Raw genomic sequence first — 18,871 nt, 5'->3', positions numbered from 1 at the left:
AACATTACTGGCTTCTTCTCAGAGGAGGTGACTGAACCTTTAATAACGATGTGGGAAAAGGAAAAGGTTTTTCAAGAAAAACTTAGTTCTAGATGAAGCAGGGTAAAATATGTATTTCACTGAAGAGTAGTAAAATAACTTTCAATCTGTTAATAATTTGAGAATATGTTATAAATAGCCTGCAAATGCATTTCAGATCATTAGTGCTGGAAAACTGGGCTGAGATCTTTGACGGGGTTTTTATTTAAAGTGAATATTCTGCAAGTGAAATTCCAGAGTGCTAGAGTGCTACTGTGTGCCAGTGGTAACAGACAAACAGGCAAAAAACCCAAGTAGGACTTGTATAACTTCAGTCTATCAGTCAGCTTTTAGTACAGAAATGGTCTTGGAAAAGTTGATTCTGGTTTCATAGTGTAGATAATTAAAGAATGGAAATGAAATGAATTTCAGTCTCCCTGATTTTGCAGAGAAGGCTGACTTTTCTACATGGTGTTCTTACTAAGAAATTGGCACTATCTGTTAAATGGGTTGAAAAGTTAGTTAACTAACGTATAAAAATATTTCTTGCAGATGGGTTGTTACCAAATGGAATGCTGGAGCACTGAGGCCTGATTTCTCCTGGGTTGGTGGCATGGAAAGGAGGGTAGAAAGACTATTTTAGCTTTGGAAGCAGCACTGTGAGATTGATGGCAGAATGTTAGCTGCGGTTTTGACATCAGAATTTTTGGGAAGATACAGAAAATTCTGAAGAGGCTGTTGAAAAAGGCAGAAATTGTTGAAGCTGGAGAATTTGTGCCTTCGCATGACAGATTTACAGTTCGTTTTGTTCAGTTTGTCAAAAAGAGGACTGGAAGATAGTTTTGTAACACACAGCTGTCTTAGTTGGAAAAAATAGAGGTATTAATGGGCTCCTAAATCTAGAAGAAACGTGATGAAAGCCAGAGAATGCAGAGAGATTCAGATTAAAGGAAAAAAAAAAAAAAGCAGCAGCATACTTTCCCCAAGTACTGAAGGAAATGGCAGAGCCTACTTGTGCTACGTTTTGTGTCCAAACTGTGTATAATTTTAGGAAGAGGTGTTTGACCTAAAATAGTAATTATCCTTAGGCTGACTGCCTGTAAAATTTAGGGAAGTTGGTGATGTCAAGATCACTTCTGGTCTTAAAATGTCTGCAGGCAGAGATGTGAGGGTGTTGGGATCACTGCTGTCGCTACCCTTTGTGCAGTGCTTACTCTACCATGAGTCTGTGTGATGATTGCAGAGTGCATTTTGCCAAGGCCAGTCACTTCCTGTGGTTTGAATGGTGCCCTATCGTGTATAAAGCATCTTCCTGACACCAAAACAACTTTCTTACAAATTGGACATTCTTGATCCACAACACAGAAGCACAATTTCTCATCCAGTCGCTTGTAAAGGAAAGTTTAACTTGAGAGCAAGTAATAGCTTTACTCTCAGAAATACAGTGGATAACTGATTTTTTTACAAATAAATACGTGTCGTATATTCACATGAAGTCAGTTTGAAGCATGCATATAGAATGGGAACGTTCTATGATGAAAAGCAGGCTTCATATTAGAATGTATCAACTCTGTTCAGACTTCTGTTTACAATAGCTGCTCCAAAAGTAATGCTTCCTATTCATTATTGGCCCACAGTGTCAGTGGCAGATGGTGGTGGTACGGCAGTAGAGGTTGAACCTTCCCACCAGAACCCCATTAGGTGTTGTTGCTGTGTGACTGACAGCAGCAGAGGAGCAGTCTGACAGAATAACGTCTGACATGGGAGTATGAAGCAAAGGTGTGTCACTGAGTTCCTCCATGTAGAAAAAACTGGCACCCACTGACACTTGTTGACACTTGCTGAGCATTGATGGGGACCAAACGGTGGACGTGAGCACAGTGAGGCAGTGGGTGCTGCGTTTCAGCTGTGATGACAGCGACAGTGGATCACCTCCACTGGTGCTGATTATTACAAGCGCAGCATGCAGGCTCTTGTTCATCACTGGCAAAAATGCATAGTGGTGACAGTGTTGAAAAATCGTGTTTTGTAGCTGAGAATTTGCTCTATCAAACATAGTTATTGTGCTCTCTGTGTCTGTTGTAGTTTCCATGGAAATAAATAGGAGGCATTACTTTCAGAGTGACCTACATAGTATTATAGTTTATTATCTTGCTTCACGTCTTACTATAATTTTTTTTTTCCATATCAACAATAGGTCTAAAATAATGCATCAGGTATTAATAACTAACAGTTGCCAATTAATCTGTAAAGAAGTAAAACACAGAGACATGTGGCATGCAGCTGATTTGATAGTGCTAATTTTTACATCGGTTTCCTCACTGAGGAAAGTTACATGTTTTAGCTGATTCAGTTCAATTCAAATGTTGAAATTTTTCTTTTTTTAAAGTTTTACTGGATTACATAAGCACGTGGGAAACTATAAAACATGGAGTGACAGAATATTGATCTATTTGAGTTGCTTTAAAGCAAAATAAAAAGCAATTTTTCAGGTCTGTGCCACGTCTGGGGCTTATATGGCAGTACAGTGAGTGGTGGCATGAAAGTAGTTATCTGCTTATTAGAATGGCTTCCTGTAAAATGTGCTTCTCTGGTGTAATCTTTCAGAACTGTGTTTTTGTTCCTTTTTAATCATATCCCATCAAAGCAAAGTTTCATTTCTGTGCACACACAGTAAGGTCAGTATTCATTAAGCCTTAGAAAAATCACTCTCTGCCATTTCTCTTTCTTCACTTTTCTTTTAAAATTTTGTTTAAACCTGGTTGTTGTGACAGCTTGGCTTGACTCCTGATCTGGTATAAATAATTGAGGCGACAGCATACCTTGTATTTCATTCTCCAAGGTCCTAAGGGAGTGAGTAGGTACTGTTTAGCTCCTAGTCTTGGCTTTCAGTCTTCCTCTCGCTTGAGCATAGCAACTGCTGCCCTCTGCTGGCAGTACCTATAAAACTGATTTTATGGATGGGTAACCTAAAGAATGGTGATGTAAAATGCCAAAATGCTATTCTTCTAAGAAAACAAACGAAAACAAAATACCCACCTCTTTGCTGTTGGCAATCATAACCGTTTTTCTAGACTTCCTCATGTCTCTGTAGCGTAACTTGCAATAGTCATGGCTGTAGCTGAAGTCAGCAGCAATTCTGCTTTAAATTGGTGTCATCCAGGAAACCTGGAAGAGTTTCAGAAGATGTTGGTCTAGTACCAAAAGCTTACTTGTAGCTCGAATTTCTCTGTCCTCTGTACTCTACAGACAGTATCACTTTCTTGATTCACAGCCGTAGTTGTGGAGATAAATTCATTACGAGTGAAGTTGTTGTGGTAACAAAAGCCAAAGAAGAAATGCACGATTTTTCTTCAACATGAGTATTTGAAAAGTCCATGAAAAATGAGGCCTTGTGACATACCAGTAAAGAGGACAAAACCCGTACTAGTAAATATGCATTATGTGAGAATCTCTGTTCTGTACCCTGGGTGGGTCAAGGGCCCTACAGGGCGGGAGGAAGCATTGGGTAATGCCATTCAACACTTTATCAGATGTCATATATTCAAGAGATCTAAGAGAAGGTTGCACAGGCTAACATCTGTCTGAACTGTCAGTTTTTTCAATGTGTCTTCTGTTTGTGTGATTAACAGTGAAGAGGGGTAGGTTGTTTTGGGTTTTTTGGGGGGAGGTTTCGTACTGAGAGTAGCTAAAACATACTTTAAAGCATATTTAAAAGAAAGAATAACAGATCAATCAGTTTATATTTCAGCAAACAAGTTATGTAGCCTTCTATCAAGCAATATTGAGGCAGGCTACAGGATTTAAAGTTTCAGACTGACGCATGATGCTTAGTTAGGAAACACCAAATCAATACTATTATTTGGAACTTTCCTTGGTATGCCCTCTGATGTGATCTTTAATGACACAATGACATGCTTCCTTTTTTTTTTTTGTTTTTTTTCCCCACAAGACCCCTTGGTAAAACTTACTAAGAAGTTGCCTTCTTCATTAAATTCCCAGGTTAATTATAGGGCTTCAGTGAAGTCCTCTTTGCCTTTGACCAGCCAAATTTTCTAAAAGGTTCACACTGCCTTAAGACTCTTTAAATTTCTTCACCAAGTTACCTACACCCTAAATGCTTTGTTTTTGCTTAAACTTTGATGTAGATGCGTCACAGGTCTGTTCTTCAGTGTTTGCTGTTCCTTACTTGAATTGTGATCTTAAAATGAACATTGATGCTCTATTTCATCGGCCGTAGTAGTGGCTCCTTAGGAAACAGCAGAAAGAGCTTTGTAATTTTTTGTTGTTGTCTAATATGTAAGTTGTAAATGTTATATAGTCTTAAACTGTATTTTGTTTTTATGAAGTTTTGAAGTGTTGGAGTTTCTGCATTAAATTATAGTCTCTGTCAATTACAACTCCTCGGGGTTTTATTGGCAGCAGCCCTGGAAGAACATCTTCCAGTGTCAACAAGCAAATTTTCTCCTAAGATGAAATATCTTTTCCTAACACATGTAAAGCGTTTTTTATTCTTCAGGCAACCTCTAAAAGATGAGCTGTTTTGTCACTGATGAGCCACCAAAGATGGGTGCTTTCTACTTTAATTAATGGGATATATAATAGAAACAGATGACAACTAACTCTTAAAGCAGTCCACTGAGAGCTCCAAATAATAAACATCCTACTCGAACTGAGATGATGATGGCTGAAAATGCATTAAGTAGAGAGAAAAACAAAAACAAATGAAGACAAGAACTCAGTCTCCAGCAGGCTGAAGTGGGGTAAGCACTCTGTAAGGAGGCTAGCCCATGCTAGTGCTAATGCGTTTTGCATTAGTGCAATGCCTAGAAAATAGTGATTCCTGGCATCAGAGTTAATGACAAAAATCTACAGCAGTTTTACATCCAGGAAGAACAGTACCATGAGAAAAATTCATATCTGTTAACATTTTGTGCAAGACAACAAAAATCTCATTAGGTGAAAGAGTGGGTAACAAATGGTTATTGACAGTTATTATTGTGCTACGGTTCTGAAGCTCAGTTTTGATCAATAGCCAGTAAAACAGAAGGAAGATCAGACAGTACCCGAAACACATACCAAATTAAGGTATTTGTAGGATGCTGTTCAGAGGACCAGATTAACCAGGCTTAACTTCTAGTTAGAAGATTACATATCTGTGTTAATATTAGGAGGAAATTTAGCTTCATTAGCAACTTCAGAGAAAGTGATACCTTTGTGTAGTCTACTGAACAAAAAACAGAAGACTTTCCATCGCTGGCTAAGGTTCATAAAATAAACTTCAGTACTGCAGACTTACAGAGGGGACAGTGGTAAGTGTTTGAAATTGTTTCTCACTAATCTTGTCCTCTTATCCAAGCCTCAATTGCTGGAAGTCAGAACCCAGCCAGTACTGAGGATCTTGCTGCACCGATAGCAGAAGGCCTGTAGGGCAGTTTGAGTGGCAGGCTGTTGGCTGCTCTAACAGTGGAAATCCTCTCCTAAGTAGAGCCTTTGTGTTTGGAGTATACAGTCTGCATCTCCAGCAGTGGTGTCAGCTGGCCTTGAACCCATTAGTCTGGCTTTGTTTCCTTTGCTGCTGTTAGTTGGTTAGGGCAGGGCTTTAAACTGTCCCCAGAGCATTAGTGAGTTTGGTGATTGTTCCTTCTCTTTACAGAAGTAGAATAGGGCAGAAATTCTTGAAGGACTTGTGCAAAGTAAGAGCAAGTTATTAAAAGCCTTGTCTCCATCTGCAGGGCTGTGTGTTTCTCAACTCCAGAAGTAGAGGGTTGGAGAACTTTTCTATGTGGAGAACTGTACAGCTCAGCTGTGTACAACAGCTGACTTCTTCAGGGATTTTGTTGTGTCTCACCAGACTCAAGTCTTGGCGGGGGGGTGTAATCTTATTCTGCTAAAACAGTCGTGGCTGCTTGGCTCAGATCTTTCTGATAAGATCTGGGAGTCTCCAAAGGCACATTTCCATCCACTCTGAAAGAATATCACCACTCATTGCTGATGTAGGTGTTTCAGAAATTCTTGTTAAAACACTCAGAATGATCTGCCTTCCTTTAAGTAGAGGAGTTTTGAACTGCCTGCTTCTTGTGCTGCTGAAGTAGGTTGAATCCTTGTTTGGCTGTGATTAAGGATGCCTATTGTAACCATCTATTAAAAACATTTTTATGGCAGTAGAAAGAAGCAAAAGTAGTATAATGTCTTCCTTTTTTCACATGATGTGTCATGCTTTTACAGTTTGCCTTGTTTTCTTTAGCACTCACGATGATTGTTTTCCAAATAGTCTTGACCTTTATCCAGTGGTGAGATGCTAAGTGGGCTGGCTCTGCAGTGTTTGTCCGCTGGTTCCTTTGACTTTCTTGAACATTTTCACACCATAATAATGGCAGGGGGACTAAAACTGGAGAGAAAGTAAACAGTATGTGCAACTCGGAGCTGAAGATACAATATGTACAGCTCTTTAACACTGCTAAAAGTACTTGAACGTGTAGTAGTTCTTTCCCACAGATGTCACAAGGAAGTTGCGTGGTTGTGAATAGGGAAGCAGGTGATTCACCAAAGTGCACGTGGGGGAACTGGCTTAGAATCTGGGTCTTCGATCCTTGCCTGTGAGGTTGGTTGGTGAGAAGCTCTCCTTGTTCCTATTTGTCACCAGAAGAATTTCTGGAACGCCATCAGAGCTTCGCTGTCCTCTGCTGGTGTGTGTACAGTTTCTGTGGGGTTTCCATTCTCAAAACCCAAAGTCCTCTTCAGGATTATCATTAATAATTGCCCATAATTTCTTGAGGAGAGATTCTAGTGAAGCAGCTATGCTTGGTCTACAGTAAATTTGTTTAGTAATTTGTTATGTACAATATTTCTGTTTTCCTGTTTTTATGTTATTAGCAATATTGCCGTGCTTTATAACCGTATTGTCCTGTTGAGACAGTGCATTTCATTAGGAAGGGAGTTGCAACATTGTGCAGGATGCTGCTGATCTTCCTCGATGGAATGGTTGCATCAATATACTCAAGTACCCACACAAGTAAAACTAACGAGATGGATTTCAGGTGTATGATGCTTTTTTCCTGAATATAGTGACTTAAAAGCTCAAGATAAATTACTGCCTGCAGTACTAGTAGGGTAGACCTCACAGAAAAAAGATGACCTTCCATGTAATGAAAGTCATTTTAAATGAATATGTTTGAATACTTGAATGAGGTGCCACTTCTTGTCTGTATCTTCTGTTGATGGTTTAGGTCCTGTTCATTGTTCAAATTATTTATGCTTTAGGTTGATGTTGCCGCTTAACTATTTTTGTTCTTTTCTTCTATGTATTACTGTTTAACAGTATGTGTTTCATTTCTGTTTGAAATTGTCAAGACATGAGGTGGTCAGGGTACAGAAGAGCGAAGTTCTTAACAAAAAGTGTTTGGGTAAAGCCATTAGTATGAGTGAGCACACGTTTTCCTGTGTCAGTAAGAGCAAACTGAACTGTTTGTTCCTGAAAAATAAGAATGTGATGAGGACTTTTCACCCTTCCTTCTGTAAGCATAATAGTGCAGGGTACAGTGCTATAGATCTTTCTCTCACGGGTTTCCATTTCCTGTGGTTTGTTTTGTTTCAGCCTCTTGGGGCCAGTGACTACTTGGAAATATCAAAGCATTTTGACACAGTCTTTGTTCGTGACATCCCACCTCTTACCATGGCAAAAAGGACTCAAGCTCGGCGTTTCATTACTCTGATTGATACCTTTTACGAGCATAAGGTGAGAACCGAGCCTTTCAGGCATGAGCAGGAGTAACAGCGAGAGCCCCCAGACCTGCCTGTTACCTTCAGCCAATTAAATATTGGTACTCTGGAAAGCATAAGCAGCAAGGCATCCTCCTGGTTTCACAGATTGCCCCATTGTGAATAAGGCAAATGAGGTGCCATTGTATTTTTGTGAGTAGTAAGCATGACCACATTTTAATGATGAAAGATTGTGTTGAAGCCTACCTGAGAATAAGTGGTTTCGGGCTGTATGGGCACTGGTCAGGAATCCTTCCTGCACTGAGGACTAAGGAGTTAATAGCACTGTTACATTATTAATTTTAAAGGAAACAATCGCTTTGGGCTTTACATTTGGTTGTGGAGCTGCTAATGAAATAGTAATAATAAATACAGCACTTCACTAGGATTTACAGTGGTTTCAATCATGGAAGTAAAATCAGGACTATTAAAGCAACCAAAAAAGAGAAGTTCATGTTTTAGATTTTTTTTTTAAGTAATGGAAGAAAGGATTTTACGTGTTCTGTTTGATTATATATGCATAAACTTCAATATTTATGCAATCAGGAAATATAAATTGAGGTTTTTTTCAAGTCTGTCCTGGCAAGATGAGAGAGGCCCTGACCCAGCAAGGCACTGAGCTGGGCGTGCCTGCAGTCACATCACAGCCACGTTCCTAGTGCTCACTGGCTGCCTGCATGCTGAGTGCAGACCAGGCCGCAGTGCTGGGACCACAAGGCTGCAGTCAGCCTGTCCCCCACTGCACCTGGCATCTCCTCCCAGCAGACGCAGACCAGCCTTTGTTATCAGCAAACAGTGTGTATCTGAGTGTCTTAGGTGCGAGAGGAGTGGCTTGGACTGCTGGGACATCTCGAGTGTAGGCATTCTTCGGGTAGAAAGATGTGGGCGGTGCACCAAGTGTTTAATAGCACAGTTGTTCTGTTCTCTGAGTAAAAGTTACTGCTTGAGGTGCTATTAAGGAAAAGATCCCGTGAGGTCAGTATTCCAGATGAGGAAGTAAGGTTAATCTATCAGCAGTGTTAGAGAAAGGAGAAACACGTGGAAAAAGAACCCACGAGATCCTACTTGAGGTTTGCTTCTCATAAAAGATGCATGTTATCCCTTTTCACACAGCATGGGTGCTGAATCTCGTTGCCTGGTTCCTTTCAGGTGCGCATTATCTGCTCTGCAGCGACTCCTCTCCAGAGCCTGTTTGTGGTAGAAGCCGGCAGCAGTGAGCTGGAGGACAGCAGAGTGTTGATAGATGATTTGGACTTGAGCCAGGTACATGATACTAACATCCTCTCCCTTTTGTAACAAAATTGGTTGTGGTCTCATAATTATAGCAGCAGTTTTAAGAAGAGGAATCAGGTAAACAGGTTGAACCAGTGATCTGCTGTTTTTCCTGCAGCGTATCTGTCGCTCTCCTAATTGTATGCTTTGTTGCTTATTCATAGTCAAAGAAAATATCACACACTGTATAGAACCATTTTGCATAAATTTTAAGGTAATTTTGATTGTTAGTCAGTAGATGTGTTCAGTGATGTATGAAAATAAGTTTAGCTCCAACATTTAAAATCTGGAAATTACGAATGATCTTTTCTGTCTCCTGCCAGGCTGCCCAGGGCTGCCTCACACATCTTCATAGACAGTTCTCTGTGTTGCTCATTCTGTTTTTCCTTTTTCTCATTTAAATCAGCATGCAAGCAGCCAACAGAGAAGTGGAAGTAGATGGCTAGTGTGTTAGCATCCAAATTCTTACTTTGCTGTGCTCTGTCAGAGGATTGCTTAGCTGAAATAGGTGGTTTTGTTCAATTTCAGGAGGTTAATTTCGTTTTCTCTTGGTGCCATGCTGCTGTTTTTGTTGTCCAAGCCTATAAAGCACTCAGCATATGAAGACTGAGGTCGGATGCCCTTCAGTACAGCTCTGTTTCTCACTTATTGTGGTACTGTTTTTGTGTACTGATACAGGATTCTGCCAAAGGTCTCTCCATCTTCACAGGAGAAGAGGAAATCTTTGCATTTCAGCGTACTATCTCACGGCTCACAGAAATGCAGACTGAACAATACTGGAAAGATGGGGACAGAAACAAAGAGCGGATGTAATTAAAAGTTGAATAAAAGCACCAGAAAGTATGCAAAGAAGTAAACTACAGAATTAGAAGGCCTTACAGCAAAACCGAAGTAATAATGGCACTTTATCATCTGGATTGTATTTCTTTCGTTGTTTGGTTTTCATGCTTAGGACATGAAGACTTATTCTTTTGTACCCTCAGTGTGTGGGCATGTGAAATTTTACCTTCGTTTTATTCTCTGTGAAACATAATTCGATGTTGAGGAAGTGTGACTGGATGAGAATTAGTCTGGAGACAAAGTCACTGGGCTCTGCAGGATTCGCAGTGGGTCGGGAATGCTGTTACCCAAAGAGGGCACTTTGTGGATCACGCACTGCTTCTGTCCCCTCTTGTACAGTTTGCACAAAAGAGGGATAGAAGGCTTTCTTGATGGAGCTCCTGATGTTCTGTAGCTCTCTGCGGAGAGCTACATTGCTCCTCTGTAATGCATTCTCCTTTGTTTTTTTTTTCCCCTCTGTTTTCTGTGTGTAACCATCTGCTGACTTTCAGACTCCAAGAGTTTCATGTAATCAGCCCGTTGCTCAGTTTGGTTAATACAAAACTAACAGTTTGATCCCAGAGCAGCCTGGGGAGGAGCTAGAGGATGCTGGAAATCTCAGAGGATTAAATCCAAGTAATCACATAAGGTAAGAGAAACTACCTTGGCAGTGTATACCATAATTTGGAAGGGCAACTTAATACTTGCCCTGTATTTTCCATTTCTTGCAAGCTGGGTTTGTTCCTTTCACTCTAGTAATGTGTTTCTGAACTTTCATCTCTGCAGCACCTTCCATCACTAGTGACACATCTGCCCTGAGCTGGCGATGGCAGGCAATGCTACTGAGGCAGTTCCACCATTTTGCAATACAAGTGTGTTTTACCAAAATATATTGCTTTGGTAAAATATCATTACAAAAATATTCATCTCTGCTTTTATGATGCTTGTTTGAGCCCTAACCCCCATCACAATTAAAGCAGGCTTTTAAAAGGGACTTCTTAATAGGAGGAACTGGATAGGTCCTGTGCACTTAGAGTTGTTACAGCAGTTCAGATGCCTTGGGAGTCAAGTGCTCAAGTCTGGATTCCTGTTCTGACCACTGCTTTGGCCTGGGCTGTGCCAGCTTTCCAAATAATCATTAGAGCCTATGCTTATAGTTTACAATTGATGTGAATGTGTTATGCCCACAAGAGTGACTACACCTGAGAATTTTAATGTATATTTATGGAAAAATCCAATGAGAACGTATTACATTTACTTAGGAATTGATGAAGAATGGATGTATGCTTTCAGGGATTTTTTTGTTTTGTTTTTCAAAAGAGAGACTGCTGAGATTCATGCACATCTGTGTGTATACACAGACACATAGATGTATACTTCATTTGTACGTACCTAAGTGTAGGTAAAGCTAATACATATAATTTAAGTGTGTGGTCATATATTTGTACATAGCAATCTCTGCTTATCAGCCTGTCCCAACCTTACAGCTGTCCTGAAGTTTCAGCTTAGACTCAACTTTTCTTTTTTTCTAATTGCATGAAATGCCCTTGGCCTTGTCCAGGCTAGAGTTTATTGTGGTAGATATATTTTTTTGCATTATTTAAAAAACAGTGCATATGTTTAGCTCCTATGTCCTCCTCTATCTATGATAGAGAAGAAATGCAGAATCTTGCAGAAATGCAGGTAAGACATGGGACACGTGAGAGGAGCTCTGGCAGGCTGTGTTCCCACAGAACTTAGCCTGTGGAAGCAGAGTGCTTTCTCTAAGTCTCTGCGGGTTAACCTCATTAAACCAGGGCTTCCCAGGAGCCCTGGGGCTGATGTGCTTGTGCTCCAGCAGGCACAGCTTTGCCTGATGGTATTTGAGGCTTTCCTGTATTCCGCACTGACCCCAAACTCAGATTCTCCAAGTTTCATGGTATCATAGACTCATTAAGCTTGGAAAAGATCACTAAGATAATGGAGTCCAACTGTCAACCCATTGCCACCGTGCCCCTAAGCCATGTCCCTCAGTGCCACATCTACCCTTTTCTTGAAAGTCTCCAGAATTTTCTGGAAGCACAGCCCCCAATTGCAGCAGGCCTGCAATTCAGAATCATTGAAAGCCCCCTGGGATACAGGTTAGCTCTGATGAACCGTGGGAGGGAAGCCACGTTCCCAGAAGCTTCCAGAGTCAGCACTGCTCCCAAAGCACATTCCTCAGTGAAGCCATAGTGCAGCCTTGACTTGGCCAGCTAGGAAGCCTTCTGCTGGGATACTTTGGTAGGTGCTGCCAGCAATCAGGCAGAGGAAATGGGGAATATTTCAGAAGCATTTGGGGGCTGAAAGGGGCTGGAAAAACAGGAAAAGCTGCTATAATCTGTGCAGCATTTGTGGTTGCACTGAGAGCGTGGATTGCTGCACTGAGGTCAGGACCACAAAGAGAAGTTGCTGGGACCAATCTATCTACCAGCCTGGATGCCAGAGCAGAGATCACTGCAGTACCTGCAGAAGAAGCATATTTGCATGTATCCACTTCCTTAAAGAATGTAAAGCCATATATGCTTCTTGTAGGTGTCATTTATAATTGTGTGGCATGCATAAATTCTCTTTCCAATGACAATTTTGGGGTGGGAGGGACCTGAGGCCAAATAGCTTCCAGGCAATTGAGCATTGTATGAGATGTGTCCCTGAGGCGTGAATTAATTAAAACATTAAGATGTTTTAGTTGCCAAAATGCAAACAATGAAATGCCTGTGAATAAATTGTCCCTTAATGGCCTTGAAATTGCTGGATTTATGCTATTCCAAGATCCAGTAAGGGCTTCTTGGGCTTTTCTTATCTTGCAAATTCATGTCACCTCATCCGCAACGTGTTTTTGTTTAACTTTGAGTTACTGAGTGAGCATCAGTGTAATTCTTTGAAACACTTACTGCAACCTTATTGGTGCAGTACGATATTTTGCTGTCATAGAAAGTAAAATTCATGTGATTATGGACCACATGAAGTGCTTCGTGTTGGTTTGTAAAGGCTGCATCCTGGCTGAGAATCTCTTGGCCAATGTGTTGCAAATACCTGACTGACAAAGGAACCATGGAATCACCAAGGTTGGAAAAGACCTCAGAGATAAACTATTTCCCAATGTCCAGCAATTCAAGATACAATCTCTGTGAGTGTTGTTACTTTATCTGTGTAGACTACCCATCTTTAAAGCTTCATTTGCCTTTCACATTCTTGTGCAGTAGCTCTTTAATTGTTATTTTTTTAAACAAATAACAAAATTCTGTCGTTCTAAGCTACTGGTTTTCATTGTTCGCCTTTGCACAAATGGAGGGAACAATGGCAGTATTGTGGGCACAGTGAGACAGCCTACCCGAGGCCTTCATAGGAATTGGAGGTATGCTTCTTACAGTGTTATTTTGATCTACAAAGGAAAACCACAAGTGGCTTTTTGTGAATAAATGTGATCATAGTGACACTGCAGCTGGGTAGATGTCACCTCCTTTGCAGCAATTTAACCACGAATAAAATGACCAGGTTTCAACTGGTGCTCATCACGGCCACCAGGCATCTGCCAAGGAGGAGGAAGAGTGTCTCCATCAAGACCCAGAGGACGCAGATCCAGGAGGTCGCTTCCTGCAGCTGTCTGGATCTAAACTACCCCGCCTCAGTTTCCCTGTTGATAAAATGAGAATGTTATTGTCTTATTCACTAGCACTGGAGTGCTGCTGAGCTTAGTTCGTAACTATTTGGATACACTGAGGCTGTGGGATGAAAGTGTATAAACAGTACAAAAGAAAATTAGCTACTCCGTGAGGAGTTTGGGATTTGGGTTACAGAATGAATGCCTTCAACTAAACACCACGTGCCTCTTTGCAGAGTCATTTCTTTTATTTTATTTTTTGTGCAACACAACTATTTTAAAGAAAAAAAGAGGAATGTGATTAAAACCTTAAATATTCAGGCTGTTTTTCTTGTAGCTGTAATGACAGATTGTCTTTATACGTTTCATTACAGCATTAGCTCCTGTACCTGTGAGCTACAGCAGCTTTGTAAATTCTGTTGGGATTTTCATCTTGATGGATACTGAGAATTTTTTAAAATATGTAATTTTGAGTCTAATATATAAATGAGCCCTGTTAAATCCTTCCGTTATTTGAAAATAAGTTATGTTGTAATACAGAAAAAAGTAATACATCCAGATTTTATAAGCATTTCACTTATTGTTCCCACTATTTCTTGTACATGTTCTGAACAGATTCGGGCTTGTCCTCGTCTATTACTGCTGCCAATAGCCTGGCCCTCGCAGGCTCTCATTTCTGTCTTGGAAACCATTTTTTCACATCTCTCTCTTCTCCAGCAGCCTGAGGGTTGGTGCTCCATCTCAGAGCAAACCACAATTAAAACGCTCTCTTTCTTCTGCTAGTATGGGGTTCTTATTGCTTGAGAGCTGCTTTCACTATCAGCCAATTACTTCTGCAGTTGGCAATGGGATTTGCACAGCTTGGAACATCTGATGAAGAAGGAAGAGCATTAGCCCGATGTGTCTATTGACAGAGGTATGGGAAATATTCTTCACCTTTAAAATCACAACTTGTGCAAAACGGTTGATCTCTTACTTTTTAAACTAGTAAGGTGAATTTGCAAAGCATCCTGCTTGGGTGAGCAATGGGGCCAGCTCAGAGCAAAACTGCTCTGCTGTGGTTCTGCTCTGAGCCAGACTGGGGATTCTGTACTGCCCAGGCTGGAAAGCAGAACATTTTAATTGAGAAGCAGTCACCTCTTACACCTCCCTGTATGCACTCTGCAGCACGGGAGGGGCTGGCAGGACTCTGCTGATACCTGGTGATAAAGATGTTCTGGAAATTTCTCCATAGCACGTTAGAGATTCACCAAGGTGTCTGAAGCAGGAGGCTGCATCCTGCCCGTGTTTCATCTCATGTAACATCACATCCTTTGGAGGTTCTGCTGTGAAGCACAGCACTGCTCCTCTGATGCAGGGAGCGAAGCGGCAGAACAGCGGGAGCATCCGCGACCCTGCAAAGCGGGAGATGGTTCTGACCCTTTGGCTACAGCAGCGCCTGTGTTTTCCCTCCTGTGTGCTAAGAAGCAGGGCTTGCGGCGGCAGCTCGACTTGTGAGAGCAGAGGGAGGACAGAGCAGATGGGGGATGCAGGCCACTCACTCCCTCTCCAGCCTTCTGCATTCTCCTCATATTTGTAAAACAACTTTTGTTTCAAATTGAATTGAATTCTAAGAGCGTCATTAAAACACAGAAATGCTTCTCACTGACCTATTACTCCGCATTCATGTTGGTAAAATTTTGGATGAGTTTCTATAGTTCTCCCGCCAGTTCTTTGTCAGGGTGAAGGGTTTAGTTGGCTCCGTTAATCCACTCTCTAGCTGAAATTGTTCATTTAAATCGTTATAAAAATCCACTCTTTTCCAATGCGAATCCTATATTCCCGGATTCGAGTACCGCTGCCAGTGCAAAGATTTCAAATTCTTTCAGTGCAATCACACTGTGTTAGTCCAAAGCCAAATTACAAACGTTTATCTGCAATTCCCCTTACTCAGCTTTACGCTAATTTTTCCAGTGGGCAACAATAGCCATAAAAGTGTAGGAAAAGATTATTAGAAGAGCTTAGGAAATGGTCAGTCGGTTCCTTCAGAAGCCGTGGTGCAATTCTGGCACATCCTCTCGGGGCAGAAAGCAAGCGCTTCAGTTCTGTTGCTTAATATATTTTTAGTGCACGGTTCGTGAACGTCACAGTAATTAAGAGAGATCACAGCCGCTGGAAGATGAAGCGCGCAACAAAAGATCAAGCGATTGTTTAAGCTAAAGTTAAATGAACCAGGGAAAGTAAGCTCGCTGACACGAAGAGAAAGCTCCCTTTGTATCCTCTGTTCTTTTACAATTAGTAAAGCCAAACGCACTTGTGTAACTTGTTTGTTCTACCTCCAGTGATGGATGACGTTCGGGTCACCCGATGACGTGTCGGCGGGTTGTTTCTTTCCTGCCACCTTGTTAAGAACATCGCTCACGTAAGGCCTGTCCCGGAGCTCAGGGAGCAAGCAGCCGCCCCAGGTCCTGCTGGCCGATGTTCAGGCACTGCACACAGCTAACGCAGTCATTCTGGGTGCAGGGGGACAAAGCTCGGTGCATACACGGGCTGAAGACTGGTCTCCTTCAGTTGTGATATCTCACGAAAAGTGAAATTTCAGAGGCCGGTGGGGAGAGGAGCAACTACTGTCCAGCAAAATTACAATCTGAATGGTTCACCATTTTCGGTACTTCACTACGACGGCAGTGATTGCTATAGAAACTTCTGAGAGTGAGACGGAGAGGTTTTCCAGCACTGCAAATAGCGAATGGAGAAGGTTAGACTGGGTGCAAAGCCCATTCAGTGAGGCAGCTGCCAGTTGAGCTGCTTTGCCAAGTAAATTGTAGGAAATGCTGATTAGAATGTCCTCTGAACACACCAGGCAAATTAAATTTCAGTCAGAGCCGCCTGGCCGCTGTGGGTGGGAGATGGTTCCAGCACACAGTGCACCTGTGCTCATGGCACACAGCGCTGCGCCGCCCTGAGGGCACAGGTGAGGGGTGTCTGTGGGGAAGAACAGCCAGCTGTGTACCCAGGTGCCCAACTGGGATGCTGGACTGTGCCCTGGCCCAGCTTTGCCACCTCTCCCAAGACACAAAGTTGTCACATTCGTCTCCCTCTGCTTGGTGCAGCACCACTGGGAGATGGCATCCCCTTTCTGTCCCAGCTGTCCCTGATTCCTGCGCTGACATAAAGATGGGCACGTTGCCTGCCAGCCCTTTCCTCTCCAAAAAGCCCTGCATCAGACCCCTAAAGCTGTTCCCTCTGGGAGAACAACTGGCTGAACCTGTGGACAGGACTGAACCGGGGGACACAGCCAAGCCTGCATGAGGGCTCGGGGCCCCCCACCTGTCACCTCTCCAAAAGTTCAGGCTTTTGAGATTTCCTTGAGATTTCCCCCATCGCCCATCAGTCTGTATACACCCAGCTGCAGCTGCAGCTCCAGCAATGCCTCTCCTTTTGAGGCTGCTCCCACCTCCTTTCTGCACACTGGGCCTCTCATCTGTGCTGGAGAAGGGTTCAATATGCTTTCATGTCCACCACCAGCCTTGGAAAACCAGCCTGGCACCATTCTGGCAGGGGCTGGTGGGGCCTTTTCCAGGAACTTGCTCCCCACTGATCTCCTGAAGGCCTGATGGTGTCACTAGGCCTTATCACCACCATCACTGATTTCCTCCTTTCTCCCATCTTTCTTCAGCTTCTCTCAGTTTAACTCCCAGCAGTCAGCCAGGAGAGTACCAGGCAGGTACAGTGTGAGACACACGCAGTGCTCTTCTGCCTCATGGGTTGCATGTGCCAGCTCAGGCAGCACAGACATCGGCCCTAGAGCCTTCATGACAGCTGCTTTTCCAGTCATGCTTGGCTTCCACATAAAACAACGGGAACTCCTATCTTTCTATCTTGCAGTTTCCAAATACATTGGTTCTTCGTGGACTGAATGCATTGAAGTACAAACAGCTATGTGGTATGTATTAACAGGAGCAGTGGCGTTTGTCCTGCAGAGGAAGGGTGAGAAATGCAGCAAGTCATAGCTTATCAAATCTATAAACTGCTTATTGTAGATAATTTCTGCAGAAACAAATAGTACACTACTAGTATTAAGTGCTGCACCTTGAGTACTGTGTTCAGTTTGGGGCTTCTCATACAAGAAAGACATTGAGGCCCTAGAGCATGTCCAGAGAAGGGCAACGAAACTGATGAAGGGTCTGGAGCACAGGCCTTATGAAGAGAGGCTGGGGGAACTGGGATTTCAGCCTGGCAATGAGGAGGTCACTCTCTACAACTCTCACAACTCCCTGAAAGGAGGTTGTGATGAGGTGGAGGTTGGCATCTCCCGGGTAACATCAATAGGACGAGAGGGAATGGCCTCGAGTTGCACCAGAGGAGGTTCAGGTTGGATAGTACAAAAAGCTCTGAAAGAGTGGTGAGGCACTGGAATGGACTGCCAGGAAGGTGGTAGTCACTGTCCCTGGAGGTGTACAAGAAGTGTGTGGATGTGTCACTGATCTCCTTGGTTAGTAGGCATAGTGGGGATGGGCTGATAGTCAGACTAGGTGAGCTTAGAGGTCTTTTCCAACCTTAACGATTCTACACTTTCATGTTTCTGAGCATAACCAGCACTTTGGTCTGACTCTATTCAATTACAATTTCTAAATACACAGTACTTTGAATAACACACAGACATCCCCCTCTGTTATCTGAGCATCTGAAGGCTGTGCTTGCTCTGCTTAAGTCAGTACCTGTCATCACCTACTCAGGCTTTTTATGGGCATTGATTATTTGCTTTACTAATGGCTGTGACATAGCATGTACATATGCACACACACACACACACACATATATATACTCAAGGACATATTAATGGGCTTTGCAGTCCTTGTGGACTGTAACTGCTCCCACAGTCATGAGTTAAAGCTTGGTTAATGGACTCTAATCTGTAAATTCTTAAACAATTTAGGAAATTAGTTATTGACATAATGGAGAAATTATCTGAGTGTATCACAGCAACCCATACTTGAGGACACCTCCATCTGCTAAGGTTGACCCCAATAATTAACAGCCTTACCCAGTGCCCCAGAGGTGCTCTATAAGGCACAAGGCTGAAGGTTAAATAGCTCCTGTGCATCAGATGTGCTCATTACACCAGGATGTCTGTAATCGCCTTCCTGAAACCACAGCAGCTTGCTCATTGATTGCTCTCATTTTACCCTCCATCCACAGCAGATCATTACAAAGCTTTGCCTTCTCCTTGCTCAATTGCCCTTCTGCCTCTCAGACCAAGTCTCAGTGTGCCAGACAGGACCTGCCTGCACCCAGACACCCCTTGGCATGCCCATGCCCACGCACAGTTTTGCGGTATTGCTGAGCTGAAACTACTACAGCTGCTAATGCCATGCTCCTGCCTATGTCCCAAGTGAG

The 18,871-nt window shown here is 42.5% G+C and overlaps 1 protein-coding gene across 1 annotated transcript in view; it reads left to right on the top strand.

Annotated features, from left to right (window-relative positions):
- The window catches only part of AFG1L (AFG1 like ATPase), a gene marked incomplete at both ends in the record, with an annotated part of 60,224 nt that extends 50,360 nt beyond the window's left edge, over window positions 1–9,864 (top strand). Inside the window, 3 exon segments of the mRNA XM_079550357.1 lie at window positions 7,616–7,756; window positions 8,929–9,042; window positions 9,730–9,864. Coding sequence (XP_079406483.1) covers window positions 7,616–7,756; window positions 8,929–9,042; window positions 9,730–9,864 — 390 coding nt within the window.
- Between the last annotated feature and the right edge of the window lie 9,007 nt (window positions 9,865–18,871).

Source organism: Tetrao urogallus, assembly GCF_951394365.1.
Source record: "Tetrao urogallus genome assembly, chromosome: 2".
NCBI lineage: Eukaryota > Metazoa > Chordata > Aves > Galliformes > Phasianidae > Tetrao > Tetrao urogallus.
The sequence above is the reverse complement of the archived record's forward strand: the minus strand, read 5'-3'. Positions and strand labels throughout refer to the sequence as shown.